General features: G+C 46.8%; 1 protein-coding gene across 4 annotated transcripts in view; it reads right to left on the bottom strand.

The window, feature by feature from the left end:
• The window catches only part of UNK (unk zinc finger), a 33,484-nt gene extending 9,501 nt beyond the window's left edge, over positions 1–23,983 (bottom strand). For 2 of the 4 annotated variants that reach the window (XM_043461097.1, XM_043461106.1), the window contains exons 1-7: positions 23,590–23,812; positions 4,502–4,711; positions 3,171–3,347; positions 2,903–3,033; positions 2,093–2,228; positions 1,446–1,563; positions 991–1,075 (exon numbers count right to left, since the gene is read on the bottom strand). In XM_043461097.1, the coding sequence (XP_043317032.1) occupies positions 991–1,075; positions 1,446–1,563; positions 2,093–2,228; positions 2,903–3,033; positions 3,171–3,347; positions 4,502–4,711; positions 23,590–23,693 (961 nt within the window). In that variant the 5' untranslated portion in view covers positions 23,694–23,812. Of the gene's footprint in view, positions 1–990; positions 1,076–1,445; positions 1,564–2,092; positions 2,229–2,902; positions 3,034–3,170; positions 3,348–4,501; positions 4,712–23,589 lie in introns of all 4 variants that reach the window. The other 2 variants (XM_043461117.1, XM_043461089.1) reach the window with 2 other exon arrangements.
• Positions 23,984–24,701: the final 718 nt, after the last annotated feature.

Below are 24,701 nucleotides of genomic sequence, written 5' to 3'. Positions count from 1 at the left end.
ACACACCGTACTGTGCACTTACTATGTGCCTGGCGATTTGTATGAATTGTGAATCTTCACAATGACTGGAAGATGGAAGTGATATCATGGCCTCCATTTTACAGATAAGGAAACAGGCTCAGAGTGGTTAGGTACATCTCTCAAGGTGGCTGAGCTAGCAAACAGAACTGGGATTTGAACCCCAAGCCACACGACTCCAAAGCTTGGGCCATTCATCAGTTCTCTGTGCTGCCTTACCCAGGCCACCTCTGAGCCGAGTGTATGCTTCCCCCTCAGTGGGCCTGCAATTTCTTCTTTAGTCTAATCCCTGAGACAAGGCCTAAGGCTAGGAAGGGGTTAAGGACCAACAGCAGTGTGGTCTGGGGTGGACACGGGCAGTAACTCAGGCCTGTCTCTAAGACGGGCAGGGCGGTGTGGAGCTGCGCTGAGCGGCACGGCAGCCCAGAACCACAGGCCGCGGCTGAGACCAGAATGTGGCTGGTCTGGACTGGACCGTGCTGTAGCTATTCAAGTACACACCGGCTTTCAAAGACTTGGTTTGGGGGAAAAAAAATCTTGATTTTATATTGATTATATTTGAAATGATATTATTTTATGTTGGGTTAAATAAAAATATACTAAAACTAACACTATTCCTTTTTTTTGGGTGAGGTTACTTGAAAACCTGCGATGACTCGGGGGGCTGCGTTAGGCTTCGCCTGGACAGCTCTGCTCCCAGCAGGGCGGAGCGCCGTGTCCCATCAGTGGTGTCCGCCACGGGAGAGGCAGTGGCCGGGGCTCTGCCGGGACTCTGAGCGCGCCACCAGGGGCACAGTCCCTGCTCTCTCACCACCCTGGAAGCTCCGGGTTTCCAGCCAGCTCCAGAGAGGTGGGGTGGGGCGGCGGGGGAATGGAACTCCCAGTGTGCGCAGGGCCCACTGCTGGCTGACAGACAGCAGGGGAGCGGGGCGGGGTAACGGGCCCTGCCCCAGGGCAGCGGGAAGAGCGTACGTTCTACGTGGGCAAAGGCGCAGAAGGGTCCTCGGGGACAGCTGCCCGACTGCTGCATGTCGTTGCACTTGGTGGATTTATAGATCTGGAGGGCAGAGCAGAAGAGAGGCAGGTCAGGCCTGGGCAGAGAGGAACAGCAGCCGGGGTGCCTTCCGCAGGGCTGGGTTAGCTTAGAAGTCTCTTCTTTCTCCTCCCCACTCGAGGCCACTTCTCTAAGTCTCTCCCTACCAACTTCTTGCTCAAGACAGAGTAAGCAGACATGGTTACCCCCACGCCAGGGACGACCTCCCTTCCTGGGTCACACGCGCAACCAGCCCTGATCCAGCTCTCACAGAGGGATCATTCCCACTCATGATCTTGGTCAGGGCTATGACTTTCCAGCGTGCCTCTGGGCGTTAAGGGAGCCACGTTCGCAGGACACCCGCCCCTCAAAGGGTCGCGGCGCCAAGGCCCACCTCGGGGTGGAACTGCTGCTCCGTGCGCGTGTGGCAGTACTGGCAAGAGTCTCCGTTCTCACACTTGCCGGGGTCTCCCCACTCGTCCCCGTGCTTTACGTTTGGACATGGAGACGACCTGGTTCAATAACAGGGTGGGTCAGAGGGACACAGACTGGACCTGGGGGATGCTAACGAGATCGCAGCTGTTCAGGGCCCCTCTCAGGTCTCCTGGCTTCGAAAAGCCAGGCTCAGAAACAGTAAAGATCAGCTGGAGAGTGAGGGCCTTACTCGGGCCAGAAGCCAGGCTTTGCTTCCCTGCCCAGCTTGGCTACATCACCAGAAGGACACGGTTTTCTTCCCTTCAGCCAAGTCCTCCCCTCCCCCCAGCACTGTGCCGCAGGAGAGCCAGGCTATAGCCACATTCTGGCTTGGCCCTGAAGACACCCTTCTGGGTCAGAACTAGAGGAGTTTCTAGTGAAAAGATCCTGATTTCACACCAAAGGATCGTTTGGCTCTCCTAAACATTCCCACTGCTCTTGGGGTCCTGCGACCCCCGGGGCTGGCCTCCCTGCCCCCCACCCCCGGGAGCACAGTGCAGGCAGCCTCAGCCCTGATCTGCCTGCTGCCACCCTCCTCCCACGGCTGGCCTGCTGGGCCCTAAGGACCTGTATTTGTGCTTGCGGGGGCTCCGCCGCCGGTCCTTGCTGTTGTGGTAGTAGGGGCAGGCGTAACCCTGGCGGCACAGCCTCGGGGGCTTCTTGCAGGGCTCCGTCTTGTAGTTCCCCAGCACGTAAGCGGTCTCTGCACATGGGGGCAGAGGCAGGGGTCAGCTGGGCAGGGTGGGGGCAGGGAAAGGGGAAGCCACTGGGAAGGGTCCAGGAGCCAAGATTCTGGTGACAGCAATGAGCAGGGTCCCCTCCTTGTGGGCCAATGCCGAGTCTGCAACCCAGGAGAGAGGGAGAGAGGATGCCACCATCCCTCACTGGAGAAGCTCACAGGTCAGAGAGTAAACAGGGAGCCCTCGGGAGGGCTCAGAACACACCTACTCGTGTACACGCTCAGCCATGTGTGTGTGGGAAAGCCCCTGAAGGCATTTAGGGAGCGCCAGGCTCCTCTGTCCATGGAATTCTCCAGGGGGCAATATTGGGGTGGGTTGCCATTCCCTTCTCCAGGGGATCTCCCTGACCCAGGTCTCCTGCATTGTAGGCAGATTCTTTACTGTCTGAGCCACGAGGGAAACCCCTAACACTTTGGGATGACAGGACCAGGGCCAGGGGTCCCGGGGGAGAATCCCCCAGCAGGGCCCCTGCAGGACTGGGCTGCAGTTGGCTGGTGTGAGGTGGGGTGAGGGGGCACAGGCCTCCCAGGAGAGGTGGTGGTTTGGGGTGGAGAAGGCAGTGGGTGGTGCTCGGGGAGGCTATGGGAGAACAGGCAGCTGGTGGCAGGGGCTTGGCCATCCATGTGGCCACCCTTACCTTGCCACCGTGGCTCCTCACTGAGGATTTTTTCTATCATGGCATGGCTCGCGGCCCCAGTCGACTGGCCTTCCATGCTGCCCTCTACTGTGGTCTGGCCGTTCTGCAAGGCCTCCATGGCCTGGAGCTCCCTGCGGGGAGAGCAGCGGAGGAGAGACAGAGCAGGGAGGGGGCATGAGGAGAAAGGCAGCAGAGTGCCAGCCAGGCACTCTGTCTGTGGTCCCGCCCGGGGCCCACAGCCATCAGCCTGGCACGGCCTCCAGCCCACCTGATGTCGTAGACAGGGGAGCGGAGGTCATGGGGCCCGTGAGCAAAAGCACAGTGCAGGCCGTTTTTCGTGCAGTTGCCCTTTGCGTCAGTCTCGTGGATGCAGATCCCAGTCTTGTAGTAGCGGAGGTGGTACCGGCGCTCGGTGTCCCCTGTGGTCCTGTGCAGGAACGGGCACCTGAAGCACAGCGGGGGTGCGGGTCACTCGCCTTCCCCCGCCGCAGCCGGGCCCCCAGCCCTGCCCTTTCCTGGCCCGTGGAAGGCTTTTCATGGCCCGGAGGAGGCACCGATGTGGGTCAAGCAGGCGAGCAAGCGACAAGTCCTCCTGTGGTAACAGAGCCACCCTCCCACTGCCAGAGCGGGCTGCAGCCCAAAGTGGGGCCTGACAAGGCCTGGTGTTCCACGTCAGCTTCTCAAAGGCTACTCCGTCGGGGGGGCTGTCCTGAAAAGAAGCTTCCCGGGGGGCACTCTTGGGAGAACACATGCTGCCCAGGTCAGGGGTCTTCAGAGAAGCAAACAGCCTGCTCAAAACATGGGCAAACTGCCTTGAGCTCTGGGTGCTGCATTAGGCTGGGGGTGAGACCAGCAAGCCTCTGACCCCTGAGAGAATGGGGAGGGCTGGTGCGGGACGGTCAGTGAGGCGCACCCACAAACCCCTAGGATGGCCCCCCACCGCCACCTCTGCGTGGGGGAAGCACACATTAGGCAGGGTCACAACGTATGCCCTCTGAGACCTTCCTAGGTGTGCCACCTCCTTATGCTTGTCCTTCGTTATGCTGTCTCTTCACAGAGCTCTGTGGCAAAATATTTTGTTGTTCTTTTAGTCACTCAGTCGTGTCCGACTCTTTGCAACCCCATGGACTGCAGCCAGGCTCCTCTGTCCATGGGATTTCCCAGGCAAGACTACTGGAGTGGGTAGCCACTTCCTTCTCCAGCAGATACAGGGATCGAACCCGCATCGATTACCACTGAGCCACTGGGGGAAGCCCTGGCAAAATATTCAGAGTCAGCAAAAAGGGGAACTGGAGAGGCTCTGTGTAAACAGCTATGGTGGGAACTGCGTGGGCTGAGAGGGTCCTGTGACCTGCAGGGACCAGGACAGGAGGCCCAGGAAGCCACCTTGGCTCAGGCGTGGCCTTCACGCTTAGGAAAAGAAAGGCCTGTGCCGGGTCTCCCAAAAGTGGGAAAAGGAGAAGGGGCCTCCCCTGGGGGATGGCAGGCTCTGAGCCCAGGTCCGGGTCACAGGAAGGTGGGCCAGGCTGCAGCAGTCCCCCGAAGGCAGCCTCTGACCCAGGAGATGGCTCCTCGGAGGGCAGGCTGGCCGGCACTCACTCGTCGCCCTCCGGGCAGAGGCCCGTGGCCTCGTCGTACTTGGTGCAGTAGACGTCGGGGCTGTAGTTGAAGGTGCCGTCCCGACGGCGGATGGACCGGCGGCGACGCTGGTTCACGAAATGCCAGTGGAAGCAGGTGTAGGGCCGGTGCTGAGTGCATTTGTGCTGCACAAAGAGCGGGCACTGCTCAGTGCGGAATTCCTTCAGGTACCTGCAGAGGGAGCCCCCGGTGAGCAGGCCAGGAGCGCGGTCACGGCCCTTGCTTCCCAGCAAGACGTGGGCCACCCAGTCCCCCAAGGGCCTTACTCTGCGGGGCCGGTTCCACCGAGACACCAGAGCAGACCAAGCTGAAGGCAGGACCTTAGCGTGAGGATCCTTCCTGACACGCAGGTCCCTTGCCGGCCTGCAGGGCAGAACCACAGATGGCCTCCCCGATCAGCTGCCTCCCATGGTGACCAGGGGAGGGCTTCCTCAGTGGCTGAGTACACCCGAGGTTTCCTAGGCCAAACCACTGATCGCAGGGGAAAGGCTGCAAACAGGAGCTTGAGGGCCCTCTCTGCAGTGTCCTGCGGGGTCTCTGCTGTCCAGTTCTGCCTGCCAGGCCAGGAGGCCTCGCTCATCCCAGGAGCAGGGATGGGCGCCAGGCTGAGCGCCAGGAAGGCTGCTGCTTTGGAACTGAAAACCCAGGTCACCAGGTGTCCCTCCAGACCCTGTCCCAGGCAGTCACTGTCCTGTCTGCCAAGCTCTTCCAGGAGACGTTTCCTAAAGCACCACCCAAACGTCTGTTTGTGAAGCTCATGTTAGAAGCATCTGAAGACACTCCCTCTTGGCCATGCCTCCCCCGACAGTCTCACGAACGACCACCTGCAGGACTGAGGTATTCTATTCCCATCCTGACTCACCCCGGCTTCAGGGCTGTCCTTCTGGCCTCCTCCCAACCTGCATCTCTCTCCTTTACTTTGCATCTAATAACAAGACAACTCCAAGCCCCACCCCCATCACTACCCAGAGGAGGGCCCGACCCCCTCACAGAACCACATCATCCATCTGTGTTTTGTTCACTTTGTGTCCTGGTGGAGCGTTTCTTAGATTCATAAACACACTCACACACACACACTGGGGGCAGGCAGGCAGGCCAGTTCTTATTCATTTCCTCAAGTCCTAACAATGCAGGCAACAAATGGCTTGATAAAGGGCATTTGAAGCCAGTGAGGAGGATGGTTCTAGAAGGCACAGAAAGCTGTGGGCAGAAGAGAGCATGAGGGGACCAACTGACCTGGAGCCTCTGTCCAGCCTGCGAGCTCCACCTAGAGCTGGGAGACTTGGGACACAGGGAAGCAGGCCCAGCCCTCGTCCCTGGCTCATGCCAGGGTGCTCGGGCCCTGCCAGCCTGGGCACGTTGAAGGTGTGAGGACAGGGCCGAGACCTTCCAGACAGGTTTTCTCTAATGCTAATGAAAATGCTGAAAAAATCCCCCAGACAAGGGGAATTTCCTGGTGGTCAAGTGGTTGGGACTCTGCACTTTCACTGCCGAGGGCCTGGGTTCAATGTCTGGTTGGGGAACTGAGATCCTGCAAGCCATGTAACGTGGCCAAAAAAAAAAAAAATCCTCCCATCCCTGAAGTATGGAGAAGTGTCCAGGCTTCTGCACTGGGCAGGGGGAAAGCCGGAGGTGGGTGCTCCCTAAAGATCACAGAGACGTGTTTAAGGGGCAGTAAAACCTTCAAATAGCGTCCTGTTCATTCAGCAGCTATTTGCTGAGCACCTACTAGGTACTGGTGCGGGGATGCGCACCGAGGACGCTGAGGTAGCAGGTCCTTATCCCCAGGAAGCCTGCATCACCATGGGAGACACACCAGTAACAGCGGCAATCAGTCAACTGCAGAGGTTATAAGGAAGGTTTGCTGTGGGTTCCTTGGGAACCCAGAAGGAGGATCCTGGACCCAAGCTGGCACAGAGAAATGGGAAAGGGAAGGAGAGGTACTTGTGGGTGAAGAATGTAGCAAGGGTGCTTTAGGCAAAGGAAACAGTATGAGCTTAGAAACAGCTGTTGTTCAATAGCTCTGTCATGTCTGACTCTTCGTGACCCCAAGACTGCAGCATGCCAGCCTTCCCTGTCCTTCACTATCTCCTGGAGTCTGCTCAAACTCATGTCCATTGACTCGGTGATGCCATCCAACTATCTCATCCTCTGTCGTCCCCTTCTCCTCCCGCCTTCAATCTTTCCCAGAATCTGGGTCTTCTCTAATGAGTTGGCTCTTCGCATCAGATGGCTAAAGTGTTGGAGATTCAGCATCAGCATCAATCCTTGCAATGAATATTCAGGGTTCATTTCCTTTAGCACTGACTGGTTGGATCTCCTTGCAGTCCAAGGGACTCTCAAGAGTCTTCTTCAACACCACAGTTCAGAAGCATCAATTCTTTGGCACTCAGCCTTCTTAGAAACAGTATGTGGAGGTGAAGATCTCCAAGTGCCTTTGTGGAATGTGAGTAGGGAAGGAGAACTCCAAAAGAAGTGATGAGGAGGTGAGGTGTGAGAGGGGCCAAATTTTAGGCACAGCACCTCCAGGCTGCAGGTATATTCTGAGACACTGGCTGAACCCTGCAAGGCTCCCTAGGGCTTCGCTCACCCTCTCTGGCACTGGGACACAGGTGTGTCTCCCTGGCTCCCTGTCTGATTAGACAGAACTCTGCCCTGTGTGCTGTCCACACAGACCAAACCTGGCGCTGAGCTGGGCCACTAAGCCCTCAGCGGCCAGACTGAGCTCTCCCCGGCAGCACATACTCCACCTGGCGTCCAGCCCCCAGAAGACCCACTTGGGAGGGTAACAGGTGGGGAATGGGGGCGGAGGAAGATGAACCCAGGGCCGGAGAAGAGGGAGCAGCAGTCAGGATTGGCAGATTAATTACAGAACATCCAGTTACACTGGAATTTGATACATCAAATACTTCATGGGACATGCTTGTACTAAAAAATTTTCCATTATCTGAAATTTCACTCTATTGGGCATCCTGTATTTTTCTTTGCTAAATCTAGTGACCCTAAGAATGGCACCTATCAGTGCCTCAGTAGAAACCCAAGGAGGCTGCCCAGAGAACTGCCTGTCCTTTTGGAGAAAGAGGTCCTGGCAGGCCTGCTTCCATGGGGCAGCAATGTCCACAGTGCTGCGAGCAGATGCTGGGGCTCCAAAGGGTTCCAGCTGGCAGGGAAGCCTCGGAGAAGACATGGAGGCAGCCGATTACCTCATCTGACGCTTCTTCACCTCCATCCCCACTGCCGGGGGCAAACACTTGAGACCTTTTAATAAACAGGCCCCTTGCATCTGGCCTCCCGTGTCCAGTGGATGCTGCACTGCGCTCATCATTCCTCCCAGAGCCCAAACAGAATTCTTACTTTCTTGAAAGCCTTTAGCTTCTACAGTAGCCACTGATAAAGACCAACTATTTGGCCTGGCATTTCAAGTCCTACACATCTGGCCCAGCTTCATTTCTCTTGATTCCAGTAACTCTGGAGTCCTTGGTATCTTGCAAAGAGATCTTTAACTTCCCTGCCTTTGCACCTATCCCCTCCCTCACCCGAAAAAATCTTTTAAGGCTGAATTCAAAGGTAATGAACCTTCTGATGCCATCACCGCCATGAAGTTTTCCTTCACATCTACCTACCCTCCCCCTCCTGCCCTTGTCCCCAATTAAGTTATCATCTCTAAGTTTTTATGGCACTTTCTCTAGACATTTCTTATAGCCCTTATCCGCACTGCATATTAATGTGTACATTTTCCTCTGTTACTAGATTATAAAGTCCTTGATAGCAAGCATGTAAGAACCCACTACAGTAACAAAGTTTGTTGAATGAATATAACAAGAAATAAAGTCGCACAACGGGCAAAGTCCACAAAGCAATACCAAGAGTTTTATGATGCCTCCAGCAGGCAGACATTGAGAGCTGGAAGCCCGAACTATTTATTTCCCTGTGAAAAGGACCACAGTGCAGGAAATTTCTAACTCAGGGGATAGGGCAGACTGTCCTGTATAAAAGCCTCTTGTGAGAAAAGGGGTCAAATGACCAAATCCAGGCAGGCAGAGTAACCACTGTCAACCAGCAATAATTAATGAGAAAAATTTCTAACCTTCTGCTAACAGAACTGTACCATCCACCACCTGGGAACCAAGCTGTTTAATGAGAACTTCCCGGCTCCCTCCAACCTTGTGCTAACCAGCAATGCAGTGCCCAGACAGCAAAGAGAAACCCACTCAGAAATCACTCTTTCATGGATTGAAATAAAACAAATTTTCAGAAGAAATGCACAATTTTCTTCTTTAAGCTCCAACCCATCTTTCTATTTTATAAAGGTTTCTCTTCAATTCAACCAGCTCTCAGGAAAATCAAGTTGTCCTGGAATCCTCCGTTTGGAGAGAAGACTCACCAGCCACCCTGGCCTCACTCCAAGATCTGAAGGACGCACAGGGCCACAGAGCTCAATTCTTCCCCCACCACCTCCTGGGAGCACTCCACTCAAGGATAAACGTCAGTGAACACAGACTAGCTGCAAACTGTAAGGCGCCGGTGACCCACTGTGGCCAGGATGAGTTGAGAAACCACCCGGGCCCTGAGTAAATAAGAGCCGATGGAGACAGCCACACCTTCGCGCAGCAGAAGCATCAAGGAAGGTTAGAGGGACACGGCAGCTGGTCAGGGGCTCACCTTAACTGAGGAGCAGTGTCTGCACGTGTGTCCCACCGGGGGCTGACTTTCGATCAAAGCCATCGCTCATTCCTTTTTGGGATATCGTATTAACTATCCTCTAAATGGTTTACTTATAAAAGATCATTGTGACAGTAACATGTCCACTTACAAAAAAATTTTAAATGTAGAAAAGGGCAAATTTATCCTAAGTTCTACCACAAATAATGCTAGACCTCTGGTAAATTTTCTCCCAGTCTTTTTACACAAATATAATCATAGGTATCAAGGTACTAAATTGCTTTATAAAACTAATACTTTTCCCTAAAAACTTTTAAAATCAAATACATGCAAATATCTTTTTTAAAAAAAATCAAATAATGGAGAAGGAAATGGCAACCCACTCCAGTATTCTTGCCTGGAAAAGTCCATGGACAGAGGAGCCTGGCGGGCTGCAGTCCATGGGGTTACATGACTGAGCATGTGTGCACAAGCGTGGAGGGAGATGGGTTGGTAGCAATAAAGTGGTAGAACTAAAAAAAAAAAAAAATCAAATAATACTTTTAATATTTACTGGATTATTTTATTTTCCAAAGTTCTAAAAAAAAAATGACAAAAATCTGCCTACTTGATAGCTAAATTCACTCACTTGACCCATTAACCCAACAGTGATAAGGCATATGGGATTAACAATAAATTCAGTAAATTACATCACTCTTAAGTAGGTGTGAAAAGAAGCGCTAACTGCTACTAGCTCAATTTCCAGCTAAACTTTTTATTTATTATTTTTGGTCCCACAGTGTAGTTTGCGGGATCTTAGCTCCAAGGACCAGGGATGAAACCCGCACCCTTGGCAGTGCTTTAAAGCAGAGTACTAACCATTGGACCACCAGGGAATTCCAACTAATCCTATTCCAAGCTGTCTCATTTAATAGCTTTATCCATTTAGGTTTTTCACTCTTCTGGGGGAGGAGTGTGAGGAGAATCTAGATAAACAGAAAAGTACTAGAGATGACTGTTAGAAAAACTATGTAAATTTGGAGGCAACAGGCAAGCAGCAGCTAGTGTCTCAACCCGCATCTAGCTCCCCACTGCTCTAAGAAGAGCATCTGGCATGGCCTCACTCTGCTGCCCCTGCAGCCAGGGACGCACTCCCCCCACCAGCAGGCTGACCTCCACGGCAGGGTCAGCAAACTTTTCTGCCAAGGACCATACAGTAAGTAGTTTAGACTCAGGATATTATGTAGGTACTTATGTAACAAGAGAAAAAACAAAATCTCACAAATTTTTATTGTTGAAGATAAATAACTGGCCACAATTTTTGGTAATACAGGTCTACTAATAAGAATGGGCTTGGGGGGCAAGTATAACATTTGCAAAGTTGGGGGTCCCCTGCATCAAAACTTGGTTACAAATGTTCATCTGTTAATACTGACTCTGTAACAGGATTTGACTGATTTCACTTTTGGAAATGTCTGTTCACACAGATAGGTCCTGCCAAGTGCTGTTATCATTCCACAAGCATGACTTTAACTGAGCATATATTAGTTTTGGAAGACATTTATAGAATTGTATTAGTGTCTTGATACTTTTCTCTTCATCATTTTCATCTGAAGGTTTGGTATAAACCCCTTATTTGCAAATATTTTGAAATATGGAAATTTCCTTTGTATTCCTATAGAGATGCAAAGTCACTGCTCAAACTGTAATTTGTGTTCAGAAATTATATCCATGGTAAATCTGTGCTGGAATAGAGGTCTCACCTTTAACTTTTAGCAGCAGAGAAAGTGTATAAGGCAGCTTGACTTATGATTCAAATATTAGTTGTCAAAATAACTTTCAGTTCAGTTGAGTTCAGTCGCTCAGTCGTGTCCGACTCTGCGACCCCATGAATCGCAGCACACCAGGCCTCCCTGTCCATCACAAACTCCTGGAGTTTACTCAAACTCATGCCCATCGAGTCGATGATGCCATTCAGCCGTCTCATCCTCTGTCATCCCCTTCTCCTCCTGCCCCCAATCCCTCCCAGCATCAGGGCCTTTTCCAATGAGTCAACTCTTCGCATGAGGTGGCCAAAGTATTGGAGTTTCAGCTTCAGCATCAGTCCTTCCAATGAACACCCAGGACTGATCTCCTTTAGGATGGACTGGTTGGATCTCCTTGCAGTCCAAGGGACTCTCAAGAGTCTTCTCCAACACCACAGTTCAAAAGCATCAATTCTTCGGCGCTCAGCTTTCTTCACAGTCCAACTCTCACATCCATACATGACCACTGGAAAAACCATAGCCTTGACCAGACGGACCTTTGTTGGCAAAGTAACGTCTCTGCTTTTTAATATGCTGTCTAGGTTGGTCATAACTTTCCTTCCAAGGAGTAAGCGTCTTTTATTTTTGAGTAAGCATCTTTTTAATTTCATGGCTGCAATCACCATCTGCAGTGATTTTGGAGCCCCCAAAAATAAAGTCTGACACTATTTCCACTGTCTCCCCATCTATTTCCCATGAAGTGATGGGACCAGATGCCATGATCTTAGTTTTCTGAATGTTGAGCTTTAAGCCAACTTTTTTATTCTCCTCTTTCATCAAGAGGCTTTTTAGTTCTTCTTCACTTTCTGCCATAAGGGTGGTGTCGTCTGCATATCTGAGGTTACTGATATTTCTCCTGGCAATCTTGATTCCAGCTTGTGCTTCCTCCAGCCCAGCGTTTCAATATAAAGTTTGCATATAAGTGATATTTTTCTTTGTAATTTTAGAATGAATTAAGAAAAATCATCAAGTCTGCAGCAAAAGCTAATTTCCAAAGCCATTCAGCGTTCAGTAATAGTGGCTGAAAATGGTTGTTCTTTCAGAAAAATTTCAATCTTGGCCCTCAATTCAAAAAACTACAAGAGAATTTTACCACTGCTAAGCTATCAAATGGTTGTGTAGTAGGGCATGTCAGAATATTCAGCCTTTATTTCTGATAAAAATTCATGGAACTGAGGATGGTTAAATCCCACAAGAGGGAGTGAAGTTCATCACTGATCCTAGCATTTCAATAGCTCATGACAGATTAAATCATTTTCTGCTCTGCACATATTCCTACCATCATTTGTTGTGACAGATATTAACAGATTATACTTCAGGTTGTACTGAATTAGTATTTTCTTGTCTTTTTGAAAATATTCTCAGCTGCAGCTGTTTTAAGTAGATTATTCAAAGAGACTACTTCTTCACTCACTTCAAACATGGCATTGACTCCATGAATAAAACAACAGCTTGTTGACTCATCAAGAGCCAAGAAAAACTTTGGCTTGTTTTTAATTGACTATTGATGCTGCTCCCATTGACCTCATCGTTTTGTGAAACTGTTCTTGCTGAACAGCTAACACTCTTTTAAACAAATGCTCTGGACATACTGCTTCAGTTCCTGCAATCAAATGCAATTTAATTAATTCAATATCAGTATGGCTTCCCTTGCCTGGTTAACAAATGAGGCCTCATTTTCAGTTGTAGCCTCATTTTCATTTTTGTGGAGAAGTTCCGCTGTAACAAAACAGTCTCTTTAAAATTTTAATTTTTCTGACTGTTGCCTCCCTATGAGTTGGGAATATTGTGACAACTGTGTAGTCTGGTAATGCTGATGGACTCTCTCAGTACAGCTTTTTAATTACAGATAGCTCAGCCAATTAATGCAGGGACAAGAAAATCCACTCCGCTGTGCCCTAAAAACATGGCATTTCAAGTCCATTTTTCTCTTCCTCTCGTTTTGACATGACAGTTAGGCACTTGTGATAAAGAATAAATAAAACACTGTGGCGCTAGAAACACTGTCACGTTGTAACTGTGTCACCGTGATTTGTAGTGCACCACACGGCAATTCAGAGCCGTTTCCAGCACATGTGTGAATGCAGAGCAACCGCCTGGTCTCCATCAGAACTACCGAACTCTGTGGTTAAACTGCAAACGCGACCATAGACGATATGTAAGTCAATGAGCGCGGGTTCCAATAAAGCTTTATTTATGGATACTGAAAATTAAATTTCTTGTAATTTTCATGTGTCACAAGATATTGTTCTTTTTCGACCATTAAAAATGTAAAACCTGCTCTCGGCTCACCCGCCACACACATGCAGGCAGCTGGGTGGGTCTGGCACAGAGCCCCAGGTTGCCACCCTCTATCTGAGGGATGGGTAATCCGCAACACACCACAGCCTCCCCTCACTTTTTATCTCCATGCTTTCGGTCATGCTGCTCCTGCCTCCAGATCCCCTCTGGGCTGTGTCTGGATCCGCAGGAGTGTTTCCTGCCCTGCCCAGGGGTATTAATCACCCCCTCCTCTGTGTTTCCTTCACACTGTTTGAAGACAACTGGTATGGCCCCACCATAGAGAATTTCAACTGCTCTGTATACAACCAGGTTTGCTCATCTTTGTGCCCTTGCACAAAGCCAGCTTGCAGCAGGTGTTCAAGACACGTTTGTCCGAGAAAAAGCAAAAACATTAAAGCATCCCAAGTGGTATAAGCCTGGTCCACAGCAGCTGTGCACTAACCCAATGAAACACTGAGAGGCAACTTAGATGTTTCTCCTGGCGATTTAAGAAACCAGTAACTTCTCTAGCTACCTTCCCCACAATGTCTACACGGCCTTGTTTCTCACACTCAACGCTAAATTTAAGATCTTCAGCCTCACAAGCAGACTAGAAAAGCAACCAGTGGGATGGCTTGCTCTGCAGTTGTTGCTGAGAATGTGCAAAGATAAACAGAGATACATTAAGTGAAAGAAAAAAATATATAAATATAACCAGACAACTAGCTAAACTATATACAGAAAGAAAAATACATCCAGTATTAATGGTTGATTTTAGTGGTTATCATAACTTTTCTTTACTGTAACTTTACATTTAAGATAAAGAAAACTTGTTAGGAAAGAAGTCTACAATTTTACTGACAACTTGACAGGGAATCTATCTGATCCAAAATTAAACAAAAGATGTATGTTGCTAATAAGTCAGAATAGTTAAGTGAAAAGTCAACTGTGGTAAACTTTTTTGTAAAACGAATGACTCCTAAAATGTCATCCTGCTTCTGATATGTAAAGTCTGAGTGGATTCATATGTAGTAGAATGGTCAGATCTGAACAAAAAGGCAAGACAATGATGGCCTCTGGAAAAGCAACAGGAAGAGATGGTGCGGCAACACTGGGTGGGCTCAGGACTCCCAATGTGCACGATAAACAGCAATCTATGAGCCCAACAAAAAGGAGACAACAGACTGAGCCAACAGCAGCAGCCCACCCTGGACGCCTCGCAGCCTGGAGGTCATGGCCCTGCTCCTGGGAGCCCGGCTGTTCTCCTAGCCAGTCAGTGGTCATTGCTCCTAAGCCTCCCACGGGGGCCACAGAGATCTGGCAACACGACAGATGTACCCATGTCCCTAATAAGTCACCACTGTTCATCTTTATTACAGCTAGTCTTATAAAATCTGACTTTTGTCTGTTTCAGGCAATATACAAACTTTATTGTGGAAAAAGAAATCTTAAAATGCAAGAAACGAACCTGTTCTTAAATATTCCTTGTTGAGACCGAGTCACAACATGACAGGATTCTGAAACTAACAAAAGGAAAAACAAACAAGCCCCCCCCCCCAAAAAAAAACGCGTTACTGTAGTGTCCAATGACACTTATCTACTAATATAATCTACTGTTGTCCATATTCATATTAACCTTACTGGCTACTTTTTTTTCTCCCATATATAACTCCTATAAAGAAATTTGGTCACAGAGCTCATACTTAATGGCTTATCAAAGATTCTTCCTTTTTAAGTTTGAGAATAAAATCCTTAATTTCAAGAATATTGTAAGAGCAGATAAGCAGTACATTAAGAATCCTAAATTATTTATCTGTGTGTGTAACAATAAATATTTCTTAGAATTTGCGAAGAAATCTTTCCTCATTTTTGGAAAATGTTAGGTAAACTATTAGCAGTTCTAGACTCAACGTGTGTAAAGATCTACAAACACATTCTGTTTCACACCCAACATAATCCAGAAACCATACAACATTATAACAATAACCACACCAGTAGGATTTGCCACCCCCCACCAAAAAAGTTTTTTAAAAAACTGCACCAGGGACTTCCCTGGTGGTCCAGTGATTAAGAATCTACCTTCCAAAGCAGGGGACACAGGCTCGATCCCTGGTCAGGGAACTAAGATTCCACATGCCAACGGGAAAACTAGGCCCACATGCTGCAACTATTGAGCCTGTGGGCCACAGTGAAGACCCAGAGCAGCCAAAAAAAAAAAAAAAAAGAGCTAAAATTCGTAACTGGTAAATATCTGGATAAAGCACTGATAAATTCTGGCAAAATGCTATCTTCTGACGTGATCCTGGTTTAGAACATTCTTTCTGGCAGAAAAAGCAAGTTCAAAGAGTATTCTTCAGGCAAACAAAATAAGCATCTAGTAAATTTCTGTGTATGTCTAAATCTTTAAGACAGGCTTTGATTCTATAACTAGGTTTTAGCCAAAGACCTTAGGGCCAGTAGCAACCTCCGAGATACAGTGAAACGATCCTAACACAGATGCATACACAGGGACCCATGGTCCTGTGTATGTGTATGTGTATACAACAGGCATTTTAGCAAGCAAAAATTTAACATAGGGAGTCACTCATCGCAAATGAATTCAGCCCATTCTTCACTGGGAAAGAGCTGACACCTGTGAACTGCCCCAGCCCCAAGAATGAACAAGAACCATGAACAGTACCAGATGGTGTCCCTGGTTTCCTCTTTCTATAACTATCTCCTTGGCCTAAGGATCTTGCAACAGGTAAAACTGAAGCAAGTTCATGTAATCAGTGACTCGTATCATTGATTCTGGAGAATATGTGAGGACCATTGAATATTCTGGTTTATTCTTCTCTAAATTAGATAACACCTTGTTTTGATTCAAAGTCTTCTTGTACACAACTGGCCTGAAAAGCTTCCAATTTGATGAGCATTTTAGTACAAAGCTTGAACTGATGTGTTATTTTTAACAGTTTTCTGTACAACAAAGTCTGTATCCCTGAAAGAGTAGATCTGTTTAGAACTAATTCATCATGTAAGCTATAACCAGGCTGATGAAGGCTGTAAGAACGGCGACTGAAGTGAAATTCCAGTGGATACAGAAGAGAGGAATACGCTCTGAAGACAACACAGGCTCAGGCTGTTGAAGGAGACAGCAATGCTCCTGAAAGCAGTAACTTGGGCACTGTTCAGATAATGAGTAAGAATAGTACTTTCACTGTGCTAAGTGCCAGGCATGGTTTTAGGCACTTTAGACACACTAACTAACTGAATCCTCATAACGACCCGTGGCACAGGTACTATCAGTATCGTCAGGAAACTGACGCACGAGGGAAGTCACTTGCCCAAAATCCCACAGCTAGTAAGTGGGAGAGCTGGCCTTGCAACGCAAGACAGTCTGGGCCTAGTGTCCCTACTCTTAAACACCGTGTGGACTGTTAACTATGCTTTTCTTCATTGAGCTATAGGAAAAACAGCAGCAGTAATAAATAAGTATGAGCAACTCTCTAGAAGCTGTTGAAAACATGTCATGGAGTTTTTGACAGGCCATACTTACAATACCATAAAATAACAACAAAAACAGAAATGTTAACTTCAACATACTCTACTGGGTATATAATATTCATCTTGTGTATTCATTATAAAAGTACTTAGTTCAATAGTAAAAATCTGTCTGATTTGGTTTTAACTAAGAAAATACAAGTGTGTGCTTCTAATTTATGTGGGTTTTTTGTTGTTTTGTTTGTTGGCTGCACCATGCAGCACATGGAATCTTAGTTCCCCAACCAGGGACTGAATCCACACCCACTTCATTAGAAACATGGAGTCTTAACCACTGGACCACCAGAGAAGTCTAATTTATGTTATGTTTGACTTAGCACAAATCCTGAACTACCAGATGCTTGGCACTTCTTAGCAGTAAAAGTAAAATAAAAAGAGTAATGCTCTTACCAAAATGAACACAAGCTTAGATATAAAAACCACTGCTTAAAAACTTTCAAGTCATGACACACCACGCCAAGGGTTTATCAACCTCTTCCTTCTGAAGCATTAACTATCTCTCTTCAATGGCAGTAGTTTAGTGAATAGGCCAAAATTTCATAGGAATGTGGGAACACCCATCGGCTTCTCACAAGAAGTCATTCTGTTAGGACTCATGGTGGCCATAAGATGTTTCAAATACTAATGGGAAACAAATGAGTCAACTTATGAACACAAAAAGCAAACCAAGATATAAACAATAAGGAAAGGGAGGGAATATTTCAGTAAGTTCAGATATGGCATGACAATACTATCACAGGCCTTAGTATCTTTGTCTCCTAAATAAATTGAGCCACCAACAGGAAAAAGGTCACCTCACAGAAAACGCTATGAGATTTTTTAGTCTCTAGACTCCTTTCCATCTTCTCTTCCTCATCAGCTCTTGAAACTTATCAAATGCTATACACTGGCAAAGAAAAAAGGGGTTAAAGTTGAGGGATTTTATAAAGAAATTAAAAGTTAATTGTGATTATTTGAACTAAAAATATTATAGCCATTGATATCATTTTAAATGCCTGAAACACATGGCCTATCCTTACAGAAATACCCATGTGATCATTTTTTTTTTTAATTTTTTTTTTATTAGTTGGAGGCTAATTACTTCACAACATTTCAGTGGGTTTTGTCATACATTGATATGAATCAGCCATAGATTTACACGTATCCCCATCCCGATCCCCTCTCCCACCTCCCTCTCCACCCGATTCCTCTGGGTCTTCCCAGTGCACCAGGCCCGAGTACTTGTCTCATGCATCCCACCTGGGCTGGTGATCTGTTTCACCATAGATAGTATACATGCTGTCCATGTGATCATTAAAACAATTATCACAACACCTGATGAACAGAATCAGTTCATTTTAGCAGAACAGCAACCTCTTCTACCTCCCACCCACCTTACTAAATAAACACAATTCATTTTACGAAGCTATTGGAAAAGTGTGCTTGTTCTATATAATGGTTATCAATTCAGAGACAATTTAAAGTACAACTACCAACAACTAGAATCCCAAACTTGCTGAGTATTCACTTCTTAAAAGAATCTCCATAGACTTACAACATGGAGGCATTCGCCTAGAATGGATATACGGAGATGAAGCCATTGAGAAAGCTGGGAGAAGGGTGCCAAGGAGCTTTTTGAAAACTGTGGGCTCTCCCATGCTGAATGATACTACCAAGCCCTGACAGGCCATGTGTCTAAGGTCTCTTGAGTAGCAGCGACTCATATACATCTATTTTTTAAAAATTTTTTTTAGTACACTGATTTTAACAATCCTTTTTTTAAAAAAAAAAAATTGAGAAGTAACTTATACACCATAAAAAGTCACCATTTTAAAGTGTACACTTCAGTGGCTTTTAGTATAACCATCAACATGGTCTGATTCCAGAATACTCCCATCCCCCCAAATAAACCCCATACCTATGTTCATAAGCATTGACTTTACCCAAACTCTCTCCACAGATCTCTCTGTTGCCCATGCAGGTATTTAAGGTGGCTGGTTGGGGTAACTCTACAAAGAATCTATATGGTAAGAAAACAAGAAAACTACATTTTCCAGAAGGATACTGATCACAAATCCTTGACATTTTTAGCAATCAGGCTAACTGTAATTTTCATATATTGGCTAAGAATAACAAGAAACTTACATTCAACATCTATCTTCCATAACACATTAATGTGCCCCAAAATTCATCCAAGATGTTAAAAGAAGGGAAGACATTCTACTAGGATTAGCCAAAACTGTCCACAGTTGTAATTGCAAAATACAGAAGATGCGTATGTGCGAAAACCTCCTTTAGTATCAAGCACAGCTGGATCAAAAACAAAAAACAAAATGAAAAACTTAATCATCAAGCAAATATCATCACCATTTGGGAAAATCATCTCTAGACCAGTCCTCTAATTAAAGTAATGCAGCTTTAAATGACTTTTACCAGGCTTCTGACCTAGCATCTTTCCTAAGGAGAAAAACAACCTTTAGGCAAAGGCCTGGTAGGAAAGCCTGCAGGTGAGTGGCGCTCAGGCTGTTGCAGGATTCTCATTACCTAAGTGAACTAATGGCCCCTAAGACACATAGGAAGGAGACCTCACCTTCAGGCATCAACGTGTTGAAAGCGGGAGGAAGTAGGTCCATGAGGGTGTCTTGCTTTTGGGCACTTATCTGGGGTGCTATTTCCAGAGAAGGAGCTCAAGATGGATTTCTCTAAGTTGCTCTCAGAGTTGTCCAACTGCCCTCACCAATAAGCCACAGTCTTTGTAGGTTGAGAGAAAACACCAGTCAAAGCAGATGAATATGGATGGTGGGGAAGCCTTCTTTAGTATCTAACATAGCTGGATTAAAACAAAAAAACTTAACCATTAAGCAAATTTTCACTTTAATCATTAAATGATGGCAAATATCAACTAGATGCTAAATTTAAGGCTACCCTTAGCACGGGCACTTAACACTTATTAATGGGGATTTTCTAGGCTTGCCTGAAGGCCACAGTGAGCTCTCAATTTTGTCCTGCAAGAATTAGCTCTCCTTGATAAGTGAGCAAACAAGATCCAGAAACGTTTATTGGTTATTTAACTCATTCCTGCTGAGGCTGCTAAGGAATCCTTCCAGTGACTTCCACTGTGCAACAAGTTGTGCTCTAGAGTAATGTGTTACAATGTTACTGCAATTTGCAATAATGACTTAAATACTGTTCATTGCCTGAATTTTCCAAAACACAGATGCAATCAAGCTAAGCTCATGAGATTTACATAATGCATACACTAACAGATTTCCCTCAAAATCGTTTATCTATGGAAGTAGCGCTACATTATTCTTGTTTAAAGATACCCAGGAAACAGTCCTCAATTAAAATGACAACTGGCTAGATAAGGCTATTAAGGCATTTATCTTGTCTTCCTATAGGAGATCACCCAGTGGTCAGAAAGCTCCAAGGAACCTTTAATAAACTAGAATTTCACTTTCCTTTAATACAGAGCATTAAGAAGTCTGAGAATCAACTGCCAACTAAAAGAATCCAAAAAGGATATCTTTGAGGTTTATATCCACTTATGGAATAAAAATAACGAGGTCAAAAATTGATTTTTTTTTTTTTTTTTTTTTTGGCTAAGCTGCAGAATCTTAGTTCCCTGACCAGGGACTGAACCCAGGCTACAGCAGTGAAAGTGCCAAGGTCTACCCAGTGGACTACCAGGGAATTCCCAAAATCAGGGACTTGCCAAATCCCAAATGGCAAGTTTTTTTGTTGACCTTTCAGCTATACACTTTTAACAATATAATTATATAGTAAAAAAGCCCAAGGTTAGCTAAATTTGTATTACTCCAAAATTTCCCATTCCTCAATCTGCTTTCATAAAACTCTTCTAAAATATGATAGATTTGTTCTAAATAAAGCTGCATTAAACTTAGTCTCTGTCAAAAAAAGAAAAATTACCTAGCAAAAGGTCACGTGTTCTTGTATTGAAGAGTACTAATACAGGCACATTATCATTTTACTTAGAGCTAATCAGACACATGGAATTGTACAACACAGGAAATTCTGATATAACCACTTTCTAAAAGCGTCGAATTCCTCAGGCCTAGCACAAGTGCCCAATACACCAATTTTCTGAAAGGATTACTTTTTGTTTCTCTTCAAGTAAGATTATTCAAGAGCTTAAAAAAACACCCAACAAAATAATTATCTTTCAAACTATGTTATGATAATCCTCTTGGTTTAGAAAAAGGAGGGCTCAAACTCTAGGACTTTGGCTGTGGGATAAGAATAAAGGGCAAGAAGCAAGCCAACAGGAAGGTGTTTTTACTTTTGATGGATTCAGAAGCATTTGCCAATACTGCCATTATGATGTATGTGCTTAGTTGCTCAGTTGTGTGGGACTCTTTGTGGCCCCATGGACTGTAGATCAGTGGGATTCAATTTTAGTGCAAACCTCTTCTGAATTATTGCAAAATTACTGCTTGTCACATAATCTCAAATAACATCAGGTACAAAAAAAATACACGAAATTAACATCATTTATGTATAAGCAAGTTTTTAAAGGTTAAAAAAAATTGACAGGTAAAAAAATACAAACATTAAAAAAGAAAGGAATCTGTACCTTTATTCTATCAGTGCGATAGATAAGATCATCTTTAGATTGGAATAAATTCTAGAAATTCATGCTATGAAGGAGAATAAAAAAAATGTGGGGCTGCTCAAAATTTTATAGAAAATAATACAATCAAAATTAAAACGTTCCTGTCTTCTAGCCCCAAGGACAACAAACGGGTTCAGAGCCAACAAACATACTGACGCCACACTCAGCTCTTTATGCTTCCTGCTCCTCAAACCCCATGACAAGGGGATGAAGCTTTCCAAAACGTCCAGGTTTCTGAAGGCCCATAAATCTATCAAGAAAGAGTTCTATCTCTTTCTACCAATTGAGTTCTACCTCTGATTTCTGGAGGTAAAAACAAACACACAGACACACATGAACAGATAACATAAAATAAAGAGAGTAACACCTCCAACCTTCAATCAGACCTGGGCTTTTACATCTGCTACTGTCCATTTACTAAGCCACTTCAAGAGCCAAGACTGATTACTCTGTACTTATCCCACAAGAAGCGGAAAGACAGATTTTAAACAAATCTCATTTTAACAATGAGCATCAGGGATTTCCCTGGTGGTCCAGAGGCTAAGACTCCACGCTCTCACTGTAGGGGGCCTGAGCTCCATCCCCGGTCAGGGAACTAGATCCCAGATGTCCCAACTAAGACTCAGCGCAGTCAAATAAATAAATTTTACACAATTAACATCAAGAAAACAAAGACTCATATTAACATTTACACAGCTGTTGATTAGTTTCACCTCTCCATTCCAAAACGGTTAGAAAGCCTTTCTAATACAGAGTCCATACTACACTGAATGACAACATAGAAACAAAAGTTGCTGAAACCAAGATTCATATTACTCAAAATGTTATCCATATTTTACTGAAAAAAAACGTGATCTGAGCAACCAGAGATTATAAATAAATTCCAATAAGATGAAGTTTGCAGATGTCCAAATCTAGACTATGCTGTTGGACCATACCCTTCATCTGATCCCTGAGTTCTCTAAGACCATCTCACCAAAACCAATAGCCGGGTTGCAGAAAGAACTCCAGCAAGAAAGGACCAGCAAAGCAATCTCCACATTAGAAAAGTTAGTTAACGTGGGTCAGACTGAAGTCAAGAAAAAGTTTGAAATGATTTCAACCAATAGCAGAGAATCTAACAAAGAAACCAATACACTTCTTAAAATCGATGTTCCTTAATCCCAGAAGTTTCCCAATGGGTCTTACTTCCGTGACAAACAAGAGCTCTTCCTGTCTACTTTCAGGCATTTCTACTCCAACACATGCTTCTTGCACTTGGTTCACCAGGCAACGTTATCGTGTGCCCCTTAAGGGTTGTTCAACCCCCAGGTTCCAAATCTCTAGTACACTTGGGGATCCTTCTAGGCTTGTAGACGACTTGGGAGCCCAAGGGGATGTCCGGTACTCAACATCAGGGAAAATGGAAACCAACATTTTACTCGACAGGAGGACCTGCCTCTTTTTCTCACTTTCTCCCAAAACATCTAGCTCTAGGTAGTTGCTTAGAAGTACCCTGAAGGGAAATAAAGAGAAGACAGGGACCTCCACTTAAGATACAAGCAGATTCTCAGTTAGAGGTTTTCCATCTCACTAGACTTGTAGCGTCAGCATTTGGGGCTCGCTCTGAGGCCACATTTGGGTTGGGCCTGAGGCCAACACTCGGACCCCATCACGCAGCCTGGGGCAACTGTTTGTAAGTGAATTCCAGCAAGAGTGGCCTCCGTGGACAACATATGGAGCTTGCAGTCACAAAAGGCCTCTAGTTCCTAGTACGTGGGTCGCCTGACAGGACTTCACGCTAACCGTCCATTCATAAGCGGGTCTAAGGTTGGCCCCTTAGGAACTCATCCTGGTCGCGTCTTGGACTCTTATCACCCCGAAAAGTGCCTGGGACTGTGGTTTTCACGGCCTGAGGAACAGTTAGGCCTCGAAAGGCCCCGGCCTACGAGGTGTGCACTCCGCATCCCAAGCTCCCGCCTTCCCCACTCGGCGCCGGAGACCGGGTTTCCCGCCCCTCAGCCCGACCAAAGGTTGGTGGCAGTTGTAGGCAGTTGGGACCGGCCCCAGCAGGTTGGAACCGGTCTGGGCCGGGCCGGAGGAGGAAGGGGGGGAGGGAGAGGCCGCCTCGCGCTCTCCCTGCGCGCGTGACTCACGCTGGCCGCTGACGTCAGGCGTGCGCGCGCGGCGGGGGGGGCTCTACGTACGTGTAGTGCTGCGGTTTCTCGGGCTGTGCCTGCAGCACCTGAGCGGTAGCGGCCGGGGGCGCCGAGGAAGCTGCGGAGCCGCCGGGCCCGGGGCCCTTCGACATGGTCCTGTCTTCCTGCCTCTTCGCCGCTCCCCTTTTATTATTCAGTCTGCGCGGTCCGCGCCGAGGCCCTAGTGCGGCTGCGCCGCGCCACGAGAACGTGAAGACCCCCCGCGCGGCAGCAAGGCTTGCTGGGAGTTGTGGTCCCAGGTTTGGCTGGAATTTTACCGCCGGCAGAGGGTTGCTGCCGAAGGAACGGACCACAATACCCAGAGAGCCTTGCGGACGGTGTCCCGGATGCTGAGGGCCCGCGACGGTTTGTGGGGCTTGCAGTTCGGTTGCGTTACTTCTTAACTGCGTTTCCAGGTTCGTAGGGGAGCCTTTGCCTGCAATTGGAGCCCTTGGGTTCGAAAAGGCCTAGAGCTAGGGGGGTCCTAACGACTGCTGTGAAACCTTTCCAAGTGTAAATTCACTGCCAACAGGATAATGATTACCTCGCCTCCGTACTTATCCCAGCTTGGGCTCGGTTCTGATGCGGGTCCCTAGCAGTGGGCCTTTGAGCTGCAGGCACCTGGACTCCGCCAACATCCTCATTCCTGCGACGGGACCAAGCATGAAGGAAAGTCGGCCTGCTGGAAGTCCGCTTGAGAAAGTTCTGCTAACGAAGAGCAGTACAACCCAATGCTCTGTTCCCGCGCCTTTGCCGAGGCGCTCCATAAACCTTTACCAGCCCTGAAACCTGGAACTCCACACGACTTGAGTCCCTCAACTCGACACCTGGCCCAACCAACGTGTTTCCAGTACATTAAGGGCCAAGAACGAATTTAATCTCCGTCTAGCGTAGTCTCAGGTACACGGCAAGTTGCAGGAGCGTCGAAAAGCATCAGAGGAAGGGCCTGGGTTTGAGGAGGGAGTTCGACTTATAACCCACTCTCGTGCTCTGGCCCTCAGCCTTTCTACTGGGGAAAATGTCTCCTCCCCTCTTCCCGCCAGTTGGGCGAAGTTCTTGACAGATATTTTAACACTTTGTTAACAAAGTTAACATTTAACTTTGTTTTCCATATTGAATCT

The sequence above is a fragment of the Cervus canadensis genome, chromosome 1, assembly GCF_019320065.1.
Source record: "Cervus canadensis isolate Bull #8, Minnesota chromosome 1, ASM1932006v1, whole genome shotgun sequence".
Classification (NCBI taxonomy): domain Eukaryota; kingdom Metazoa; phylum Chordata; class Mammalia; order Artiodactyla; family Cervidae; genus Cervus; species Cervus canadensis.
The sequence above is the reverse complement of the archived record's forward strand: the minus strand, read 5'-3'. Positions and strand labels throughout refer to the sequence as shown.